This window comes from Rhamphochromis sp. 'chilingali' (assembly GCF_963969265.1).
Source record: "Rhamphochromis sp. 'chilingali' genome assembly, chromosome: 22".
Classification (NCBI taxonomy): Eukaryota; Metazoa; Chordata; class Actinopteri; order Cichliformes; family Cichlidae; genus Rhamphochromis; species Rhamphochromis sp. 'chilingali'.
The window spans coordinates 25,917,755-25,942,260 of record NC_137950.1 but is presented as its reverse complement, the minus strand read 5'-3'; the positions used below and the strand labels follow the sequence as shown (position 1 = coordinate 25,942,260).

Sequence of the window (24,506 nt, the reverse complement as noted above, 5' to 3'; positions counted from 1 at the left end):
AGAGCAGATCGACCTGACGATAGAAATTCCACCGCAACCCAAAGCTTTGGATGTGAAATTGCAGAGCAATGCAGGGATACCACATATAAATCCTAGCAACAGCACTAGCCAGTCGAGTAGACAATATTGTATATAGATCCAACAGAGAACAAAATTAAACCAGTGGTCTGTGTACTTTGTTTGAATTTTAGTTTTTTTCTATGTTTGTTCTTTAGCATTTATTAGCTAGTATCTGGACCAAAGACTATAAAAGATGGACAAAGCTGTGCTTTAAACCTGCATTCTTTTTATGGCCACATGATGGCGATACTTGTAGTTACAAGAGGATTTGCAGTCCTATAAAAATCTTTGGAACAATTACTTTCTAACTTGACCTCCATAAAGACTTTCCTTCCGTGTTTATAACCACTCGATGGCATCATAACGGCTACATCTATGTTTTGCTAGCTAATAACCAAATGTGCAACCAATGCGATGTGATTGTGCAGCTGGAAAAAGTCACATACACGTCTACTCAAGTTGGAAAAGAAATATTTGGTTAATCATGAAAAAAGTTTAGCCTCTTGTCTTTATGAGGGAGATTGCATTGGATTTGTCGTTTAGCATTAGGCTGTAGCTCCTACTTGCTCCGCAATATGGAGTGACACAGATCAGGTAAAGTTAATAATTAGAAGTAATCTGGTATCATTTAAAAATTAAACAATAAGATGCAACATGTCACAAACATGTTGTTTTCAGACTACAATGCAAAAGTACCCAACAAATGACTTCCCGACTTTGGAAATTTGACTGTTTAGCTCATAACCATAACCAACCACCTACTAGGAATAACTTAAAGCTCTTTTCTGAACTGACTGATCTCTGTTGTATTTTAGGCCTGCTTATAGAAAAAGTTGACTCGGTGAATATCAGCAGTTAGCTGGTCCCTGCCTGTGCAGCTATCCTTACAAAAACTCAGAAATTAGTTTTAATGGTCATCAAACTGCATCTTTATTGATATATACTGAGGTGTCATTAAAGATAAAGGGAGGTGGTCAAATGTCGTCTTTTAGAGGCAGAGTGTGAAGGAGCACATTAATAATAACTCTCTGCTCTCATCCAAATATGGCCTCTTCAAAAGCAACCAAGATGACCAACAGCCAAAACCCTCTAACTTCATAAACCAATGGGCGACTTTCATGTGGAGAAGCCCATCTTTTATATACAGTCACACAAAAAAACTCGATAGGAGTTTGTTTTTTCACAGGACTTTTCTACAGTACCGTAATAATAATAAAGTATAATTAAAATTCTCCTTTAAGTGGAATCAAATTAATTAAGTGAATGCTGTATCAAAGGACGGAGTATCTAACAGACCTTTGTTTCAGCCTGCATTTCAACTTCATGTAGAAAAGTGAGGCGTGTGTTTGAGTGTACCTTTGCAAGCATAAAGAAACATGACACAGGTTTTCTTCTTCAAATATATAATCTTAGTTCAGTCATACAGATATATACATTGTATAATAAATAATATTTATAAAAACATAACATTTACGATTATAAAATAAAAAGGGAATTATTCAACTTTAAAACATTTGTACAAAACTTTGGATATAGCGGGGAAAGATGAGGGGCCTTTGGGGGTCTCGGTAGGGTGGGGGGACTGAACACAGAAAGGTAGGCCCAGGTAGGGAGGGCTGTGTAGAAGATGACGTGAACACTAAGCTATGTCCCAAAGAGAGGACAGCCTACACACTACTGGGTAACTTGTGTGTTTGTTCTTGAATATAATTAATAGGAAGCAGGTGGGACTGTCAGAACATGTTGTGTGAAACCTCTCTTGCTTTGCTCCACCATTGTGAAGAGCCAGCTCGCTGTCCGTCGGTCCATCCATCCTCTTCTGTAGTAGCTTGTCATGCACACGCACATACGCATCCCTTATAAATCATCCGTTCTACGCTTCATGTTCTCAGAATCAGATGTTTTTTTAAACTTCGTGAATTGGCAGTCTTTACAATCCACCCACAAATCATAGCAATTTTTGTTAGTGGTCTTTAAACCGGTTTCTTTTGTTGCAAGTTACAATGTGCTGACACTGAAGTCTATGAAAAGCATTCTTTTGATTAAATGGCAGTAATTTGTTTTTCCCAATATTCTAAAAATCAAAACATGACGGCAGGAGTGTTTCGGGGTGTACTGACAAGAATACGAGTTCATAAATCAACCGTAAAAACCTCAACTGTCCAGCTGACTGAAAACACAGATGGAAGGATGTGACAGCCAATCAGATCTTTCTCAGCCCATGTTGTCTCCACGTGTCGTCACATATCCCCTTGTTTTCTTTCCCTTTTGTTCCCAGAAGTAAAAGATTTTTGTTGAGACAAATGTTTTTCTGCACCGAAAGTGATATAAAATAAAACAAAACAAAACACCAGAGTTAATATTGGACATAAGCTGGACTCAAGTTTGATGCACAAATTCATAACGACACAGCCATAATAGGTGACCTTCACACATATAATCAGAACTTTTCTGTGGTTAGTTTTTACCCCCAGACTCCGTAAGTTTGAATGGTGAAGTTGCATGACATTTGTAGAAACCATGAGCGATTTACAGGGTGAATGTGGTAACAGCGCCGTCATTCATAAGAACTGCTAGCTTGCAACCAAGAAGAATTTGCTCACATAAACAATGCTCAAATGTTTACCACCTGGAGTTATGAATAGTGCACATAAATACATATGCACGGGTTGTTAGTTAGCAGAACGAGCATGCCTCCTCCTGCATACCTCAAACCCCAGCTCAGTGGTAATATTTCAGAAATGTGGGTTTATTAAAAAATCAGACTGAAGCACATGTCTTCTAGTTGACTGTCGCAGTAGTCAGTCTGCAGGGAAGGAAGGGATCAGCTCAGTAGTTTAGAAAGGACAGGACTGCGGCACTTCCAGTGCCTCAGTTCAGTTCAGTTCAGTAGTTACAAAGTGATGGTTTCCTGGGGCTGCTGACGTGTTCAGTATTACTTAAGAGTAAGTGATTGGGTAGAGAGGTTGGTTAAGTTAAAAAACAGCAACAACAACAACAACAAAAAGGTAAACCAACCAGACTGGCTGGAGAAGTGAGGTGTTAGTTAGAAGATGCTTTTTACTCAAAAGCAAGGAGAGTCACTGTTTTTGTTTTTTTGTTTTTTTTTACTGCATTAATCTCACATGTAAAAGTGTTACTGTACATGCCGAAAACGCTGTGTTGGCATGAAGGGTGGGAAATAAATAAAGACAAAGGGGAAGGGAGGGGTAGTCATGGCCCAATGCTGCAGGGTGAGGACGAACGAGGGGAGAGTGGCAACTCTAGCTTCTTCCCGTGAGAGTGGACCAAGTTATCCATCAGGTCAACACGGGACACGTTCTGCTCAGATATTATGTAGTTATGGGGGTAGTGGTTTGGAAGATAGATTCTTGTGCATGGTTTGTACAAAAAATGGTACAGAAGTATCCATTACTGATGTGCCATTACCCATTAGGGCTTGAATGTGTGTGGATGAATATGTTTTTGACTGCGCTTGTGTGTGTGTGTGTGTGTGTGTGTGGTGGGGGAATCAAGGAAGTCATGCAGGAGGTGGGGAGTTGAAGGTCCAGCAGTCAGCTTGTCTGTCTCACTTACACGTGTGTACGTCGTAGACGCGCACACACTCCTGACAGCTGACGTAGCAGCACCAGTGGAAGATGCAGTGACACTTCTCTTTGCGTTTCTCAGTCCGGGTGTTGTGGCCGCGTCCGCAGCACAGCAGGTCGCAGCCCTCAATGCCGTGCGACGACACGTTGCAGACACGATCGCGCGTCCCAAAGGAGCCCGTCTCTGGGTTGGGCTCGCAGAAATTGGGCGAGCCCTCGTAGTACACCAGGTCGCGCTCAGTGGGGTGCTTGAAGAAGGCGTACTTGACTCGCAGGGTCTCCACCCAGCCACGAGACTCGCGGTGCTTCTCCACCACCATCTCTGAGGCGCTGTCGTACTTGTCCTTCAGGTAGTCGCCCAGCATGCGGAAGTCCGGCTGCGCCCACCAGCACGTCTTCACCTCGCAGCTTCCAGAAAGGCCGTGACATTTGCAGCGCAGGTGCATGTGATCCAGGATAGTCTGAGAACGAGAAAAAACCCCAGAATAAAAGTCTGTGCGTGGGAAAATGTTTTCTCCCTTTTTCAAATTTTGCAAAAAATGCTAGATGTGGCAAATATTATACAAATTAAAACGCATATATTTAAATTTATATTTAATTCGTTATATAAAAATGTGTCCGACAGTTCAAGAAACACATTTAAATGTCCTGGCGATTATTTCCCAGGCTTGAAAGGGTTAATATTAGTTTAGGTAGGCCACCTAATTGCAACACGAGGCTGTACTCACACTTGCCCACCTATTGTGCATCTGCAAGCCACTTTGTAACCCTCCTCTACCTCAGTGCTTCCTTTTCATACCGTTTCTCTGATAATCTGTGTAATATCTGCTGTCAGTGTCTCTTCTGTCCTTTTAATAGGTCTTCTCACTACTTTCTTTGTCTTGGCTGCACATGGAGGCGCTGGGAGTCCCAGAAATGAACCATAAGTCCAAATATGAATTGCTGCAGATGGAAATGACAACCTTCTTTTGACTTTAGTGACTGAAATAAAGTGAAAACCACATATTTGGCATCTCAGCATGCATCCAAGATTTTTAAGCTTTTCTAATAACACTTTTCCTCACTAAAGCATCATCTCTTGAGCGTCATGACTCTTGCCCAGAAAAGAAAATCTGCCTCATCCAGCTGGATTCAGAACAGATTTCACTGACAATCCTGAGTCACTGCATGAAAGGATAGTGCGCTTCTTAAACACACAGATCACTTTTTGTCTGTATATGTTCGGTATGCTCCAAAAAATTAAAATAAATTCTCACCTAGCCAATAAATCTTTAAGTACGCTTCTTTTGACAGAACGTTGGAGCTGTGAGGTTGGTGAGATTTTAACTACAGCTGTTGTCCTCTGGGTAGAAACAAGTTATGATTTTTTTTTCTCTTTGTGCAACGCATTGCTCTGAAGTGTAAAATGTGCTGGTCTTAGTTTGATAACTGTTTTGGAAGCTGCCACAACGGAACAAGATCTGGTAAAGCTTTATGCTCAGAGATTTAGAGTGAATTCGGTAATGCAGACTAACAAAACCACTAAAGCCTTGCAAAGCAGGCCAAGAAAAACAATATGCCAGTGGCTGCACTTTATTGAAGTGTCATGCAGCTGTGGAGTATGGAGGCTCTGCGCCGCTGCTAATTCTCTCTGAAGTTATTGGCTCACGTTGTGAGTATGCTCCCGTGGGACGTGTTTTTATGTTTTCGGTTTTTCATTGTGTTGTGCTTTAGCTCAACAGCTATATTTAGCTGCAGAAATCCCCCAGCTGGGGTGGAAGGCAGGTGGCTGTGGCACCTCTGGGTGAGTAGAGGGGAGAAAAGTGGACCAGTGACATCACACCGTGAGCTTGTCATGCCAACATCAAATCCAAGGCCCTCGGGGCTAAATAACGAAGCGTGAGAGGGCCAGGTGGAGAGGACGGGTGACTCCTCTGACATTACCTCTGTTCAGTGAGCTCCTGTGGTCGCTCTGACTGCTGCTGTGCGCATCAAAGGGCTGTCTTGTTGCCGTGTGGTCCCCCTGTTTTGCCTCTCAGCGAGCAGCCTGTTTTCTCCCAGCAGTGACAGCAGCCAGTGATGTTTTAAGACTGAGCTGATTTGCTTCTTTTTTTTCCCCCTCAGCTCACTTGGGTTATTTGACTGTCGGGGAATTTCTCATTGGGATGCAAGGCATGAAAGGCAAGGTGTGGGGGCATGGCGGGTAGATGAATGTTGCTTAGATCAGTAATTAACCAGTCATTCAAAGTCAAGTGCTCGTTTTCAGATGGAAACTTGGGATTGTGAGGACAAGTCAAGTACCTATATCATGCCTGTCACATGAGCAATCAGTAATCCAAAATAGTAATAGTTTCACTCAGCTTTTTGTCCATTGTTTTTACATCACCGTGGTTAAACGTTGACCAATAATTGTAACTAACTAACATGGCTTATCAGAGTGCTTCATCTGACAAGTACATTTAGTCTGAAAACACATAAAACATGTAAGCTAATACTAAAACTGAGCTAAATATTCAGATAATAAATAATCATTATTTTTGAGATATTTTGTCATTTTTTTCTTGAGTCTGAGGTTTCTTCCTGTATAAAGGGAGTTTTTCCTTCCCACTGTTACCAAGTGTTTGCTCATAGAGGTGCCGTCTGAATATTTGGTTTTTCTCGATGTTATCATAGGGTCTTTACCTTACAATCTAAAGCACCTTGAGGCAAATATTGTTGTGATTTTATACGATACAAATAAACTTAATTGAACTGAAAGTTTAAAAAAGAAACATTGACTTTGATTACCTGTTCTATCTTTGTTTTTTATGCTCTCTAACTCTTATTTCCAAGTGATCTTTGGGTTTAAGTTGTGCAACGACTTTGAACTTTTCCCGCAGTGTCAGTGTTGAACCTTACTTTGTTGTTGTGACTGGGTGAAAGCCAGGTTCTAAAAACTGGGGCAAACTCTTCTGAGATGAGTGGGAGCTCTTACAGTAGCAGGTTAATATCTGTGGTTTTAAAGGTTTTCATATGGATATTATATTGTAGTACCCACATATTTTTGGCTGGTTAATGTTATTTTCCATGTGAAAAGTAGAAAAATAACAGTGCAGCTCTGCAGGTTCCTAATAGTAAATGTGTTTACCGTGCGTCCCGCCTCGTTGTTGTGCCGATTCATTGCTGAGCGAGCGTCTGGACGGTTTTCTCTGGCGTCCGCAAACTCCCTGGACACCAGCACCCCAAACTCTGCATCCTCGCTGCAGCCACCCCACTTCCAGCCCTCCCCTGGAGGGCCCTTGTGGTGGGAGTCGCACCCACACATGGTCGACGTGCCCTCGGCACATGAGCGTGTCACTGCAAATGCAACGCCCGCTGAAGCTATAGCATGGACGAATGCTGACTCTCTGGTTGCTGAAAGAGACGGACGAAGACAGACAGAAAGACAGAGAAAAGGAGAAGGAAAGGAAGTGTGTCAATCTTATGGTAAACGTAGACAAGGTGATCTTTACTACTGCCAACATCCAGACAGATGTATTGAAAGGGATACCTTCAGGCGCTAACCTTTTAACACAACATTTCATCTTTGAGAAGGCACATTAATGGACAGGTATTTGCCACTGTAATAAAGCAAGAAGCCTATAGAAGAACTCCTTAACATCTCCTATATACAATATAATATAAACAATGTTTAACTATGTTTACACAGTTCTGATCATCATCAGTGACGTGGAAGAACCACCAAGGAACCTAACAGCAGAGTCCCTGCAGTGACATCAGCCTATTGTAGTCTAACGCTCAGTGGGATCTAAGTGACCCCCTGTCATCCCTGAGGTGTGCTGCTTTGCATCTGGATAGTGTTTCAGGAATGTTGTTACCCCCCACCCATTCCTGTTTACAGCCTAAGGCCTTCTGGTGAAACCTAGCAGTGTGTCAGGCTGTTTCTTCTTCACTCTGACGGATGGAGTTACGCTGTCTTTGAAGACAACAGCTTATTATGTAACCAGACACCATTGTTTCACAATCACAGCACACTTACTGTGGCTCACCCATTACACTCCACCAGATATAGAAAAACACACACTATTGGTGTCCTGTGACTTCGATTCCAAAAAAAGGTGAGGGGCTTTGTTAAATGAAAACACAAACAGATCCAATGATTTCAGAGCGCTTAACCTACATTTAAATAAAAAGACATTTTTTAAAGTTTGATACCAGCAGTGTTGGGCAAGTTACTTTGAAAAAGTAATTAATTGTAGTTACTAGTTACTGCTTCAAAAAGGTAACTGAGTTACAAGATTCTAAAAGTAATTAATTATTTGATTTGAACTCTACATTTCACCTTTAAAAACGATTTCCTTTGCCTTGTTTGGTATCATTGTTTTCAGCACAACCTCACGTGTATGAATTTACAGTTATGTTTTCATTTTGGCATACTGTATTAACACAATTGATCTAAAATCAGACAAAAAACATAAAACCTGAGTAGAAAAAGTTACATTTTTTACTGTAACAACCACAAACATATTTAATGAATCATATTTCATAACTTTAAATGCAAATATAAATTGTCAATTTTAAAATATTCACAAGTTTTGCAAACAACAAAGTTATTTGCAGCTATTTACCTCTTACCCCTTTTTTAAATAACCATTTCAAACTATTTACAGAACAATCAGCTGTTCTGCTCAATAACATGCCACAAAAATTATTTGTGCCACCAAAAAAATTATTTCTGTCCACTATAAAGGAGAACATCACAGCCTGATACCTGCAGGTCTGACAGCAGCAGGTGTATCACTCCTGTTTCTACCTGGAGACAGCAGTCGCCTCATTGTTCTGACACACAACACAAAACTATCCACAACACTACATGCTAACTACACAAGACAACACATTAACTACACACTCCAAACATGCTAAACGTCACAAATCTCTCACATCTCAAAACTCGCTCACTCCTAAAACTTCCCCCTCTTCCTAAACAACCAAATGTCATGTTGTCATATCATTTTTTTTATTGGTCAACATGGTACATTTTTCCACCAACACGAACGGGCTGTTTTTTCTTCTTGCTAGCGCTGTCCTTAGACAGTAATCCTGGCGAAACTATTCAGGAAAAAACGCCGCGTATATATTGTTTATAGGTAGCGCCCAGATTACTTACAGCTACTTCTGTGCAACTGATATAAGATGCGGTAAGACAGTTCTGCTCAGTTGCCATTTCATATGACACCAAATGATTTCTCCCTGCACCAAGACTCTCTTACTGTGGAGCTATGATGCTGCAATATCCCCAGAAAGTGCTAAAAAGGGTGTTCCCCAAGTGTTGGCTGAACAGAAGCACCTGTATTCAGCATTAATGGTGCCCTTACAGATCTCCAAGCTACCTATTCTATGTGCACCGACGCCTCACTGCATCATTATGGATGCTAACCTTTGAACTGTGTACTAATAATGTTGGATGTTCTTCACTTTACCCTGTAGGCCATGATTTTCCCATAATTTTCAAAAGGAATAAAACATTTCTGATGGCCCGAACACGGGGACAGTTTTCCAGTTTGCATAAATCTTAAATGAACTCAGGCACAAACAAGTTGGCAACATCAGGAACATTTCCAATGTTGCCTCTGGGTTATTAGAATCGTTATAGTATTTTATAGTCCTTGTCCCACCTTTTTTTTAAGCATGTTTCTAGTTTTGGATCCAAAATAAAGAGATTTCTCTCTTAAAAAATCTGAACCATATTGCTTTAACACCATTAATCAATAGAATTAGAAATCATTGTGCAACATTTTTATTTACATTTTACCTAGCATCCCAGCTTTTCCCCCTCTATGATAGTTATACAGAACAGACCTTCAGGCTTTCAACAGCTGGAATATCTGATCTACGGAATTGCACGACTTGAGTTTTGAAATTTGTATGAACACGACTGGAGAATTAAGCTCCTATTTTGCTGACCACACTGGCAACTAGAGCTAGAAATTCTTTGATGGATCCACTGCCAAAAGCTCAATGAGACCACTTAACAAGCCACAGACAAAGTTTACAAATGTTTGTCTGGAAGCTAGCCATATTTTCCCCACCCACAATTTGACTGCAGTCAGTGTCCCAAAACCAAAACCCTTTTTTTATGTTGGCTGCTTTTGAGAAAATCTTGAGAAATACAGACAGTGAAATAACGTTAATCAAAACTATGTTTGTTAATTATTTTTGATATCTTTTGTAAAACTGAAACAATAAGAAACTGTTTGTCTACACATTTCATGTTTATTGTTTATCCCTAATGAAAAGAGGTTTTCATCTAAATGTCCAATGAACGACACTGGATGACATACTGTCCTCATGTTGGGCATCCCTACTTGCCCTGGCAAGCCTAAGTGGGCCCTCCAAAACAGGGGCCTGTGAGCCCCGGGCCCCTGGAGCTCTGGCTGTTAGCCAAGGCTGGCGCTGCTCCTGCTACCTGCTGGGCCCATCAATCCGCCTTTGTTTCCCTTGTGTCACACCGTATTATCCACACAAAGGGTCCAGCGACTCACGCCCCCACAGCCCAGCTCTGCCCGGAGCTGGCATTCCCTAAACTCCCCAAGTCCCCCTCCTCTCCCACCAGCCACCCCTCCGCCAACACCCTGATCCGAAATCCCATACACCACCACCCACTGCAGCACCTCAACCCCCCACTTCCTCCAGGCATCCACCAACAGCACCACGGCAGCCAACCCACAGCTTAAGGTGGCCAGGGTACTGGTTGGTAGCTCTTGCTTCCCTAGCATGAGCTTCTCCATTAATCACTCCCAAAGTGGCACACTCTTCATCCTTACATCCTTACCTCCTTCCCTCCATCCTATCCTTCCCTATCCCACTGTGCACACTCGGGCTAGGTTGGGAGAGATCCCCTTTCAGCCTGTTTTCATGACAGAGTCAAAAGGGCGTGTGAATGGGGTGTCCGTGGGAGCTGGACTGTGTGAGGCGCGCACTGGCCTTCATGCACAGTAGGGGTTGAGCGGAGCCCCCCGGCCCTTTTCTATTGCCTGTAATCTCATTTGGCCTCCCCTCTCCCTTTTATTTGACTGAGGAGCTTGGACTGCTCACACTGCCCATTTCTGCCCAGATTCCTTCGCCTCTGACACACAGGCTAATTCATTTCCAATCAGCAACCTCACACGCAACACACAAACGTCTGCCTTTATAATTAGGGACTGGAAGGCCTTAAGCAGGACACCTGTGTGCCTTGTTTCCCACTGTCAGGTCTGGTGGGACTGCCTAATTGACGCAGATAAGTGTAGGGATAGTTTACACTTAGCATTCTGCGTGTACAGCACCTGATGGATGCCTCCAGTACATCAGCTGTCAGGTTTTGTTGAGAGATTTACCGCACTGACCTTCTTTCATGTACGAGTGTGTAAACAAGGTTGGGAAAAACCAAAAAAAAAAGCCCATGAGTTTGAAGATAAATGCAATATAGAAGATAAAGATGACTAATGTGTCAGTGCTTGTACCTGCACTCATTTCTCAGTGCAGCCAGGAAAGGTGGATATTATTGTAATTGCCCTAGTTAGTCGTTTGTCAGCAAAAGCCCAGGCAGCTCAGGCAGTGCTGAGCCTTAGGGTGGAAAGTGTTAAACACCAGTTTTGTAACAGCTTGCAGTAGCCTTACCTTCAAAGACTGCATTTTAAAGTTGGGTGTTGTTTGGAAGAGATTATTTAGATCCCTCTAGATCATTTTTTTTACTCAGTAAGCCTGTATGTCAGTACAAAAATCAGCATGAAAGATATAGCAACCTAAAAAAAAGTCCTACCTTTATCTAGAACAGGGCCGAAAATGGCCAGGTTGTCCTTGATGGTGGTGCAGTTCCATCGGCGACCCCTAAACTGGTGCTGGCACTCTTGGATCCCCAGCTTGACTCCTTCAGCGACACTGGGCATAATCTCAATGTAGTTGCGACAGAAACGCAGCTGTTTCGGTACGAGGCCGGGGATAGAGCCACACAGGATTGGTTGGGAGCCCAAAGATGAGTACTGCTGCCCCAGTGCCAGGGACCTGTGTCACAGAGAGAGGGAAAGCATCGTTAAGTGAGATCAGCACCTCTGTGTTAAACACACAAGTGCAAAAAACACTTATTTATTATTTTTTCCTGAGGATTTGCATCAAACCTCAAGACATATTCAGCAAAAGTGCCTAAATAATTGTACCCATTGAATAAATTTGGTACTGCTATCTGACTTTTAGGAACTTTGACATTTTTATTGTAGGTTTTATAAGCAAAAAATAAATAAAACTAACCTGTACATTTCTCACATTAGTTTGGTATTCTTTCAAAAGCCCTTCCCTGTGCTTCCCTCACATCTTCTGTGCCCTCTGTGAACTCAGTTCCACAATAGCAAGAGTGGTAACCTGCCAGGGAGGCCTCACTGAAAGGCAACCTGCTCTGTGAGTGGAGACTGCTTCTGTATTCATTAATCTCCCATTACACTATAAATGTAGCCCTGAGAGAGTACAATGATTCATACCTGAGTGTTTTATTGATTTATATTGTTTATACTAAGAGCTCCTCTTTATTTTGCTTCCTTTTTTCTCACCAGAGAGAGGAGGCTAATAAGCCCACTTCAGGGCAGGGATACAAGCTATTAGTACTGACTTCTCAAAGTGTTTCCACTTGTTAGCTTGCACAGATCTGCTGATCTAACTGATAACACACACAAGAACCTGTCTGTTTAGTTTGGGGAAAAGCCCCCTCGTGTGATTTTGAATATATGAAAACACCTGCCCTTGCAGTACCGTCATTAATTTGCGGTTGTCCTCTGGAGGTGATGTGTTAAGAACACTGATGGTGATGCACGAAGATGGCACGTCTGAGGCGATGCGCCTCACCAGAGGACTCGTGCAGATGTGTCTAAGCAGGGATTAATCACTGCCAAACAGTCGAGCTCAGCATGTGTTGCCAGAAACCATTATAGTTTCACTCAGGTAATTAATTTTAATTGCTTTCTATTTCTCTTGAAATAAAAGACAGAGAGAAGACGTGTGTGTCATGCCCATGTTTTAACACGCTTTTCATGTTGACAAGCTCAAACAAAATTTTCTTCCAGAAGCTCTCTTAGATGCCAGATTTATATTTCTTGTTTATTTATTTCTATGCATAGCCTTTATCACCCCATGAAAAATATGTGTTTGAATACAAGCTTGCCCAGCTGCTAATTGTTTTGCAATGTATGCATGTGATTTGAGTGTGTACAGGGTAAGAGGTGTAAAGATGTGCTGGCAGTTCACAGGAGTCTGCAGACTCTGCAGCACTTAGCGAGTCTGACTGGACAACGTGGCGCTGGAGGCCCTTAGAGGATCACGCGGGAACAATTGATGCCGATCAGATCAGAGCGCCACTCGGGATGACCTCAGGACACCCGCAGGGCGCAACCCAATCATAGCAGGCACTGACTCTGACAGATGAGTGCAGTGCAGTGCCCCACCCGAACACACAAGTGAAGCCATTGAAGTTGGGAAGAAAAAAAAATCGGCTCTTAGATACTCATGTGCACTTCTACATGAAGCTCCCACCAAACCCCCTGCACCCACATCTTCCTTCTTTATACTGTTTTTCATCTAAGCATTGGTAGCCTTAGATTAATATTTTGCCAGGTATTAAGAGTTACTAGCGGAGGTAGCATTCTGGCACATGAAACTGTTTTGCTTTTACAGACGACCTAATGTAATTTGATCATCCCATAATCAGCTGAGCCAATTGTGTTGCTGCTGTGAGGTTTGTGACTGACACAGATACACAATAAACAATTCTTATGTTTCACGTGGAAGCTCATAACAAAACTTGATCTGATACTCAAAAATTATCGAATGCTGCTACGCACAAGGAAAAATACGCTTGCTGTCTATTAATAACTCAAAGTTAACATGCCATTTTCTCCGATTTCATGTTCCCATGCGGAGCTAGTAATTTGATAGTGCTCATCAATCTCCATTCATGTTCTTGTCTTGAGTTTACCCAAGCAAATGTAGCCACATTATCTCATCTGCCAGTCCCAATCCCACCAACATCAGAGTTCAAGTGTTGCTGACTTCACTCCGTCTGGTGACTGAGTGACTAAGGACCTTAATTACACTGTCTGCTAGATGGGTTGCTGCCCATTAATCTCTCAGTCATGGGATAGACCAGAGAGGATGATGAGCCACTAGATGAATGCTGGTGTCACATGCTCCCCAACAACATCAATGAGCTACCTCAAAGACAAATCTCTCTTGCTCAAGTCAGATATTTATGAATCAGACCACTGTGCCATTCAAAAGGATGAATCTGTTTGCTGTGGTGGGCAGGATTTCTGATGGAATCAATTAGCTAACCACATGGGACTTTGTGGTGGACATAGCGTGTTTAAACAACAGGCTGTGGATCTGCCAGGCTATTTGTCTTTGTTTGCAAAGCATGTGCCTCGCTTGATCCTTATGGATAGATAAGATGAAAGGGATACGTTATTGGCTAGGTGTTAATGAGAGTTACAAGACTCATTGTGCAAACAGACACACACGAAGATGCATGCACAGAGACCGCATGTGTGCACTGCTGATCCTGCCTGCTTTGCCTCACTTCTCGGAAGCTACGCGCAACGTGTCTCAACCGAGTGAGGGAGCAGCAGACGCAGAGACCTCCAGAGAGGCAGAATGCCGGGGGAATCTGCTGCAGGGGATGAGACGAGCAGAAGAGCAGCAGCAAACGGCAGGGCTTGGCAGGTGCATGCCCGGGCACATCCGTGTGGGGCCTCTTCTGGCCTGGGGGTTTACAGCTTGGTTGGGGGGTTTTCTCAGTATCTAAACCGGACTGATGTGAAAGTATGATGGGCCACTGGAAACCACAGAAATGAAGCAAAGGAAACAAAGGGATTCCACCACACACCTTGCTGAGAAATGGGAATTCACGCAATCAAGACTATAACACTGTCAACAAAAACTTTTGGCTCAGCCACTCCCAGTGCAATAAAGTCACTACTGCAGTCTCTGCTGCTTGGGGAGGAAATTTAGGTGCAAGGCATGTCTTTATTGCACATTTTAGTTCTTGTTTTGTTTCTGAGCAAGCTCAACCTGAATAGAAGAGTCGACTCATGTGCTGTGTCGTGGGAGGTCTGCGTTACAGGGTTCAGTGTGTGACAGCTGCCTATATCCAGGGACACGAAACGTACCAGGTGACCTTCTGAACTTGTTGAAAACAACATGACATTTGACCTCATTGCCGTTAGCACGATGTGTCCACAGAAGTTCATGACCAGGGCCGATAAGCACAAATCTAAGCAGCTCGGGAGTGTTGCTCTCCAGCCTGTTTGCCTCGTTAAGCAAATAGAGGGTCATTATAGGTGAGTGCCCACAGGGATATGAAGGTGTAATCAAATGTGACTTCAAAATGGCTTGTCAGACTTTACCAGTGTTGAAATACACAAATTTACAGATTAGTGTGGACAAATCTGCCGCGGGCACCTTACGCTGTTTGAAGACTTGTTACATTGGTGTGATAATTCTAGACAGTAAAAGACAGCATGACTTTACAAGAGCATGCACCAACAGAGGTCATACAGAAGAGCTGAAATTCAAATTTCATAACTATTGAAGTTTATCTGTCAAATTTGGCACAGATTGCTACACTGTCACTTTGTGTAATCATCAAAATATTATTCTTTGTGTTCATTATGTTAACATCAGGGCTACTAATGTTATCACTCAGCAATAATAGTGTCACTCATATTAATCTGTATGTTTGTTTATTGTGTTTTAAATATTTTCTGTAAATTTGTCAGGAAGAGCTAATCCCAGATTTTGTGTTTCTCAGTAATTAAGCAAAATTGTTTATTTATTTTTATTATTTATTTATTTACATATGGTGTAAAAAGATGTGCTTTGTCTTGACTAGAAGCATACTGAAGAAAAAACTCTTTTTTGTACTTATATTTATTAATTATAACTATTTGACACAACCTGAACAGAGGAAAATAACCAAGCTGTTTCATCTAGCTTGTATGTTTTTAGCTTTAAGCTAACAGATAGCTCTGTGTATAGTCATCCTACTTTTAAAGTAAAAGCATTACAGTATCGTATACTACACCTTTAATTGTTCTGCTTTTGGCTTATAGCCACAGTGAAGCGTTATTTTAACAACAAGTTGGGTTTTCTTAGCGATCTCTACCATGTGTTGGCCTATTGTTGGTGTGCTAGTTAACTACACGCTCAGTCACATTTTGCTGTTTTGCTAAAGCTGAAAAACTAAAACTTTAACTGATTAGTACTAGAAGTACAATGACCCAAGCATGTTGTAATTTTACATTGTTGATCAATGTTTAAAGCTGATTGATGATTACAGGCTAGTGTATTTTATGTTTATTATATGTTTTGCTTGTAAAATGTGGAAAGTAACAATTGCAGCTATAGTTTGTAAGTCTAGTTAGTTAGTATGCTAACCGTGGCTGTGCTTGTATATATGCTGGTAATGATTTTATTGGTTTCTAATTCCAACACAATCTTTATTTACAGTACATGGCAACAGATGAAATGCTAAATTTGCATTAAACATATTTGTAAATGTCGTGTAAGATGTCAGAGAGCAGGTAGAACTAATGGTGCATTTGTCTTCTTTAATTATAGAGGCCTGCAAGTATGTTTGAGTTTTTATGTTTGACTCTGTAAATTATTCCAACTAATCAAATTGTTCTCCTCTTGGGCAGTAAACTAGGAAAGTGCAATATGCAAATCTTTAGTATACCTACAACAGTGGTATACTAAAGATGCTACAGATGAAAGATTTGTCATTTACAAACAGATCTGATGCTTTCTTCAAACTTTATTAGAATCTATAGAAATCCAATATTTGTGCTCTTAGTGAGAATTATAGGTACCCAGGCCAGTAATAACCACTGGTTTATGGGACTATTTGTTGTCTTAAAATATATCTTTTCCTCTTGCTTTATCGGTGTCCATTAATATGTAAGGCACAATTAACACCTGAAGGTGATCTGAATGCACCTAGAGGCTGTTTACTAACCCCCAATTACCAGACGTCAAACCAATACAATGTGTTAGGTGTAGTGAGGTTAAATGGTAACGTCCAAATAGAACAAACATCCTAAGCCATCAGTTAGAAAATAACCAAAAATAAAGGTCCAGTTTAAAATCCATATGTAAAGTTAGCATGTCTAACAAAACTACACACAATCATTGGATAGTGGAGTGGTGTGGGAACATTCCTCCTGTCTTCATGAGATCTCTATAGTAGGCAGATCCGAATTTAACACTCGAACCCTTAATCTTAAGACAATATTAGGAGACTATTGCTGGTATATCTTTTATATAATTTGCTTCTTTTGTGTTCACGGTTCCAGTAAAGTTCTGTTTGGCTTATGCCTAGATAGCATAAAAGATGGATGTTGCTACTGTGAGTCAATTGCATTCCTTTTAATGGCCAGCAGGAGGCGACTCCTTTGGTTGTCAAAGACTACATAAGTCTATGGGAAAGCTGCCCTCAGTGCCCTTTCTCCGTGACCTCAGTAAAGATTTTCCTCTTCACTTTATGGGCTCCATCGCTAACTTGAGGGTATATCAAAGACAACATGAAGTTTATTTTGCAAATCATTGTCATTGTTGGAGACAGAAAGGAACGATCATGCTCACTGGGTAACATATTGTAAATTACTCGTCATTAGCCAGTGAGCGTGTGATGCTTCTATTTCACGCTCAGATCCACCCCTGCTTTTCACATTTGGTCTCAAAACACCAACATGTTGAGGGCAAAAACGCTCAGCTCGAGATAACATTTCCCTAACCACGTTGCTTTTATGGTGGGTATGAGTTACGGTTGAGGATTAGGCCAGAAAAAAGGGTGCAGTATGTAGCAGAAGACACCCACTCTCTACCAGTGGATGTCCCACATTATTAGCTATGCTTTTTGCACGTCGATGCAAGCTGATTTCACATGGACTTCATATTAGGGAGCTGGAAAGTTAGACATTTGTTCTCATATGCACCTCGCTGACATGCTAGTACAGTTCAGGGCTGCAGTGGCTTTTCTCCATCAAATGTTTCTTTAACATCTGAGTTCATAACACTGGCTTTGAGTTGCAACATATGGCTTTCTGGTCCTCTTTCTCAGCTTTTGGGCTACATCTACATCCACCTGTTATTGTTATCAGTGCACCCTAATATTTCACTCTAAAACCAGCCCTGATGTGTTCCAGTTGTTCTTAGCCGTGTCTGAATAAGTTAACTTATTTCGCATAGAGGAACTTTATAGATATTATAGTTGTTTTGTTAGCGTATGCTGGGTCTGTGCCTGAAGCATTGAGTCCCATGTGTGTTGTGTCACCTCTTCTGTGAGAGCGACGCTCCTCTGCAGTAACAAACTGCAAGACTGTTGTTTGCATTAAACTCTAATCTGCCTCCGATATACCGCTATATGTTGATGCTGCGGCTCAGCTTGGGAGATTTGCCTGGAGGATGTCACATTGCTAAACGAGGCCGTAGCAAAAGCAGGCGGCACCGTGTGCCAAAAACACTGCCGTCGGTATCTCATCTATGAATCCCCCCGACAGAATCCACAGAGAGATAAAGACACTCGAAAGAGAGTAAGTGGGCCAAGGAAAGTTGCCGGCTTTGCCCGAGGATGGGACTTTTCCTGGTGGAGGCTGGAATGCAAAGCTGCTATCTGTGTTTTGTTGTCTTCTCTTTTTCTTCGGCACACTTTTGATTTGTAGTCCAACAGCTCCTGGCTGATCAGATAAAAAATGACAGGACCCCTGAAAAATGTTCAAACCTGTTCTGTCTTTCTACCTCCTTCTGCCTCCCCTCCTCTCCAAGTTCTCTCTGCAGACTGCTGCGGAGCATGCGGAGTTAGGACAAGGAGCCCCTGCAGTCACAAGTATGGAGACGTGCAGAGGGAAACTGAACATGGTGTAAACTTGTGAACCTCCCTGTCAGGAAGAGAATGAGAGCAGCAATAGCTCTGCACTGAAGTGCTCTGGGGAGTATAAGGCACTGATAAATGAATGTCAGAGCGGGAACTTGGCATCTTTCTCTGCTGGTAGGTGGACACAACAGAGTCTGAGCTGTTGTCTTGAGAGGACAGAGCTTATTTGAGTCCTGAGGGAGTGTTTGAATGAACCGCAACTCAAACAGCGCATTGTCCCCAGCTTCTCTTCATGAAAGGCAGCTTGTTGGCACTCCTGCTCGAATTGTCAGCGGCAATGCATCTCATGCAAATCATAACTCACACTGAACTGTTGCAAATCTCTTACTGTATTTCAGGAATTTCATTGTGGTCATTTCAGACACCACAAATTGTCTTTAAAAGTAATTTTAAAAAATTAATGGCTTTAATTAAATAAAACACGGTTAAGAAAGCCCGCCGGTTCACACACACTTCACTCAGAGCTGCTGCTGCAGTCTGAGACACTGCCCATTTCTTTGGACCTGCTGTTGCAAGACCATGCAATCTTTATGCAACTTTTCTCTCCTCTACACGTGTGTCAGTCTGGCAACTCATTGGCTGGTCTGGTGGCTTAACCTCTCTGGCAGTGTTTAATTTTTCAGGGCTGTTGTTGTGGTCAGAAAATCTTAATAGCAAATAAAAAAAATATAATAAAAAATACTAATAATAAACTGAATTATTGTCAGAAAATATCAGATGGTTTTTTTGCTGTGTATCTGCATGCAACCAGAGAATGTTCAAATGTGACTGATTAGTAAAATTCTGGCAACAAAAGGAAAACAGAAAGCTTTTGGTTCTGAAAATCTTTCAATGAAACATTCCTGCGTGATTTACTCGATCTTTTGTTGTTGTTGTTTGGAGAAATTTTTAAATTTTGTGGTTGCAAAGTAAAAAGATCTTCTATTTGAAATGAGACCCCTTCTATTTTTGAATGATAGCCTCCTCCTTTTCTCGCTGCATCTGCCAGGCGTTCGGCTGACCTGGTCAGTGACCTGAGGGCTTTAACTGAACACAGGCTGCACAGGTGTGATCGGCACATCTTTGTCACTGACCCTGTCTGTCAAAGAAATTGCTTGCCACTAATAATTGACCTCTGTAACAAGCCACAGAGGTGAGATCAGCCAGGTAATGAAGACTTTAAATAATGTGTGCATGTGCGCCTCCACACGTGTCCTCTAATGATCTCTTCGCCCCTGGCCGTGGCTGTTTTCCCTTTGAGTAACTGTGCTGCCCTGTGGTTTAAAGCAGCTGATAGCCATGCACCAGGGGGACTTTGTCATTTCCTACAAGAGCACATCCCATGTCCTTTGGTGGTGGGAGAAGATTAGGACTCGCCGTCGCTGCTTTGAAACTCCACACTCCTTTGAACCTCTTACCTTGCTCGGTTTTGCCTTGATAGTGTCATCCCACAGTCTTGTTGCGCTGGGTGAAGTAAAGTAATGGATCAGAAAATAAGGGCAGCAAATCTTTTAGTGAGTGACTGAATCAAGTTTCATCAAGTCAAATTTTTCAGTCAGTTTCAAAACCTCATCTTTGAAACACGGTTGCAAACATACAATTTTTTTCATCTGCTAGAAGAAAAAAAAATTGCTGGCTGCAAGAAAAAACAGAAACGTTAATGCTCATGTGACACCTTCTGCTTATGAGGGACGGCCAATCAGAAGGAAATAGGCTTAAATGGCTTGTTTTTAAAAGACAGTGTGTGAACCATGAGGCTCCACTGAGGCCCAGCGTACGTCCAAGAATAACTCTGCGTAGCTGGAAGTGAGCATAATGGGTCCCTTCAATGCATATTTAGTCATATTACAGATGTTTTAGGATAAAGGGAATCTTAACATTTGTTACATAATCATACTTTTTTTTTTTTTTTTTTAGAAATGTATTATTGTTTTGTACCCAGTATCCCTGTGGACGTCAATTTCTGCTGAGACATTTCTCTTAAGCTTTAGCCCTAAATTGCCTTTGACCCTGGCCCTATGGCAGCCTTCAGCCGTTCATAATGGAACCCGAAAGTTTCTTATGAATTACATTCTTATGGATTTTCCTGCTCTTTTCTTCACCTTCAACTGCAGAATAATACCTAAACATCCTTGATCTTTTCAAACAAGACTTGCAGACGGGAGGATTTTCTCGTAGTAAGGATCATTTAAGTGGCCCCCTTTGCCAGCGGTAGGGGTTTTGGAGTTGCGGGGGGGTGTCACAGCCAGATAATGACATTCCTGAGACCAGGAGATGGACTCTAGAGCCCCATTTAAGCTGCTCAGGTTGAACCGGGAAGGAGATCTTGAGAGGTATGCCACAGATATTATTGAGGCCCCAGTGGTTTTCGAAACTTCCACAAGTAATGCAGATTGAACCAGGAAGTTGTATGTATCCATAGCGAGCTCCAAATGTTAATTAAAGGGCATTAAATGTATTATCTGGCACTTGTAGGAAATGGAATTTGCTAGTTTTTTGTGTCAATGTTGCAGATTAATTTTTTCTGCTTTATTGTGTCAATAATTCTTCACCTAAATGGAAGTTAAACTAATAATGGTCACCCGCAGTTGCACTTACTGCTCATTAAAGACGATTTTCAAAAACATTTAACAGACTCTTGCGTCATTCCTTCATCTCTTTCTCTGTCATTCCCCTCTTTCTTTCTCTTTGCCATTGTTCTCTATTTGATTTCACCTCTCACAACAGCAGCTATGTAAATTTAAAGTAATCTTTTAATGACAAAGAGCACGGACAAAACTGACAAGAGGTGTACAACTTCTCTGCTTTCTCATGTGGATTTAGCAGCGGTGATGATAACAGAGGATCAGGAAAACAGCAGTTATTGGATTTAAACATCTTGTGGCCGAGTTAAAACCGATAATCACTGCCGGTGCTCGATGGCTGGAGTCAGTTCAGCTGAGGTAATTCATCGCTGAGAGTGGCTGTCATCATTCACTTACAGCTATCACTGTTTATGCAAGGAAAACAAACACACTGCTGGCTGCTGTTCTGAAAATAGATGAGATCCTACGCCACACTAACTTACGATTAGGAGTATTAACAAAGCTGGCGTTTAATAAGAGAAACATATTATGTCATCGTTCTTGGGTTAAAAGGTGAAAACAAACCGCGGCAGTAAGTCTAATAATAAGATCTTTATTTCATTTTTCCTTCACCACACAGAGAGCATGGTGTTGTCAGATAACTGGATAGAAACACTGTGGAACCTGTGGATTATGTGAGGTCACATCTAAGCTTCGAGCTTTTATGACTTCTCTCAAAACCTGATGTACAAACTCGCTGTTTTTCCAACATTCTTGCATTTCAAGAAGGCAGTTTACTGCTCTGTCTCTCCAAACCCTCCTCATTAGTTTGCTATGGCTTTTCTCTCCACCACACCTCATCCTCGTCCACGCATATCTGCATATCACTCGAGTTATTTATGCTCTGTTTTGTTTTCAACACCCCATCTTGTAAAAAAGCACGGCTGCCAGGCATAAAGCAGTCAAAAACTCCTCTTCCACTCAAACCCGTCCCACCTTGGCTGGAGAATTTATGGCCAAGTCATCGCCCCTGAGACAGAAGCGAGGAAGAGGCTGCCTGGGCCCTTGCTGAAACTCGGCACCCTCTTGTTTTTGATGCACCAGCTCATTTTGTCACCCTTTGGACATACTCTATACCGTGGGGATGGTGCCACTGACGGGTCCCGTTCCTCAGCACCTGCCCGGTCACCTGAAGCTACCTGTTTCATCTCAACTTCGCCTCCAGTAACATCTACCCTAGCCTACACTTCAGAATTTGTTACCCAAATCAAAGGTAGCGCGCACTGTTAAGGTTCAAACATTACACCAGTGTCATGTAAGCTCCTTGAACAGAACAGCTGCAGGTAATTCACACAGAGAGAATCCCGAGCTCTTTGTCACTGTTGTCTTAGGGTTCTTGCTGAATCCAGGAGTGGGTGTAAAGTCCTCTTTGCCATTAACACTTCAGCCCTGTGGCCTGTGTGCTTGGCAGCTGCCTGCTCTGTAAATGAAACCAGAAGATGCTCGCGGTTTGGACAGCACCACGGTGGGACCACATGCTAGTTGGGCTACTAAAGTGCAGTAGCTCTGACAAGTATTGTGTCGGGTGCCAAAAGAGCTTTGTCATACGCCTACACAAATATCTCCAAAATAGAAGCTTTATGTTACAAAAGAAGACCAGGAGCTATGAGGTCAGCTGCATGTCGCTGAATCTGTAATGAGATAAACCTCTAAATTTCAGTTGCTGGTGCCAAAAGCGATCTGGGATAATTTAACAAAGAGTAAAACCCTGCGGCACCTAAACATATTGTCTCCTCACAAATCCGTAGTGGTGGGGGTGAATTGTATTGCAATTGAAGTAAAATGTCCAAAATGTACCGATTTAAGCGCAGCCTGTGCCCCGTGGTAAACCGCAAATTTGTAATATTTTCTTTTTTAATTGTACGGGACTTTGTCAGTCCCAAAAATCTTTTAGATCCACTTCACGGCAGGTTTTTTTGGGGGGGGCCGACGGCCTGAATGTAGAACAGTGACGCACAATAACAAACAAAACCAAAATGATGATGATCTTATAAGCCATTATTGTTGTACTTCCTAAGGCACTCCTAAAATTACATGGTTGTATTTCAGAAAAGAAATTAATTATGGTTTATAAATAGGGGGGGCTGTTTTTTGAGGCTTTGTTGAGTTTTCATGCGCAGCATCAGTCCTGTCATTGTCCCTGAGTGAAAGACGCAATTTATGTATTTATGAATGACTTTAACTGTTATGTGCAAATACTCCGAAGTCCATCTTTTGCTGTTGACATCAGCATGGTGACCACTCGCTGAAGTATTTTATCCCCCTTAAATTAAAAGAAGACACCCACGTTTGAATGATTTAAACTAAAAATTCACCCTTTTTTGCATCATAACATACTCCAACGTGATAAATAGACCTGAATATGCAGGGGAAAAGAACGGCAAGCCTTTTCCGTTACACTAGTATTTGAGGTTAAGATTCTTTGGACTGAGCTGGAGAACATTTTTCCACGCAGTCTACTGAAAGTGCACATTCTGCCCTCTCAGAAATGATCATTTGACCAAAAAAAGTCTCTCTCTCTTTATGCAGCTATAGGGTCTGATGCTGAAACTGTGGATTCGTACTCACCACCAGATGGGATAGCCTCCAAGCACCCGTGAGCTGGACAACCACACACACATCAAATATCCAATCAGATACAAATCCATGAGGTAAGCCTTGTAGTGTGTGAGAGGGTAAGTAGATCAATACATAGAACTTCCAGTAGGCAATGAAGAAGAGTTTCCAGGAAGAGAAGCTTTAGGGCAGCTTGATTGTTGAATGAGGGGAAAATTAAAATGATATTGAAGCAAAAAAAAAAAAAATCTTCCTCCTCTTTTCCCCCCTTCTTTGAGTCGGGCCAGGAAAGTGTGTCTGTCTCCTAGTAGTTAAGAGAATAAGTGTCTCTTACACACATGCACACACGCTCCTACCCGTCCTCTCCTTCCCTCCCTCTCTCTGAGGTTCTTCCCTAAGGTAGATATATTTTTCTCTCTCTCTCTCTCTACTTTTTTCTCCCTCAGGATGCCTCATCCACAGGCCCAATATTAAGAGGGGGGGTGGTGGGGGCAGCAGGGGGAGAATGAGGTTTGGAGATGTCAGCTGGCAAGCCAATCACAGAAGATGGCCTTAGGTTACGAAAAAAAAAATTATTATTCGTTCCCATCTGTCAATCACACGCCACCCCCTGGTAATGTGAAAAAGAAAGGAAAGAGTGAAAAGAGAGAGGGAGGGAGGGAAATGAGAGAAGGAGGGATAGGGAGGGACAGATGAAAAAGGTAGAGTTGAGTTGTTGCTCAACTTGCTTAATCCCGGGATCATCGGGAAAAAAATGATCCCCCAAAGTGGTTTTGGAGGTAGGCGATG

At 42.1% G+C, this 24,506-nt stretch overlaps 1 protein-coding gene across 1 annotated transcript; it reads right to left on the bottom strand.

The window, feature by feature from the left end:
- Positions 1-1,446: 1,446 nt before the first annotated feature.
- On the bottom strand, positions 1,447-24,380 carry wnt3 (wingless-type MMTV integration site family, member 3). The gene is made up of 4 exons (XM_080873098.1): positions 23,730-24,380; positions 11,407-11,648; positions 6,754-7,019; positions 1,447-4,108 (listed from the first exon to the last, which is right to left on the bottom strand). Exons 1-4 carry the CDS (start codon positions 23,807-23,809, stop codon positions 3,629-3,631), a joined length of 1,068 nt encoding a protein of 355 aa, XP_080729224.1. The 5' UTR covers positions 23,810-24,380; the 3' UTR covers positions 1,447-3,628.
- Between the last annotated feature and the right edge of the window lie 126 nt (positions 24,381-24,506).

Coding starts and splice junctions, on each gene's coding strand:
- wnt3 (XM_080873098.1), bottom strand. CDS start 23,809: ATGGATTTGTATCTGATTGGATATTTGATGTGTGTGTGGTTGTCCAGC. Junction 11,649..23,729: donor GGAGGCTATCCCATCTGGTG/GTGAGTACGAAT, acceptor TCTGTGACACAG/GTCCCTGGCACTGGGGCAGC. Junction 7,020..11,406: donor CGGCCCTGTTCTAGATAAAG/GTAGGACTTTTT, acceptor CGTCTCTTTCAG/CAACCAGAGAGTCAGCATTC.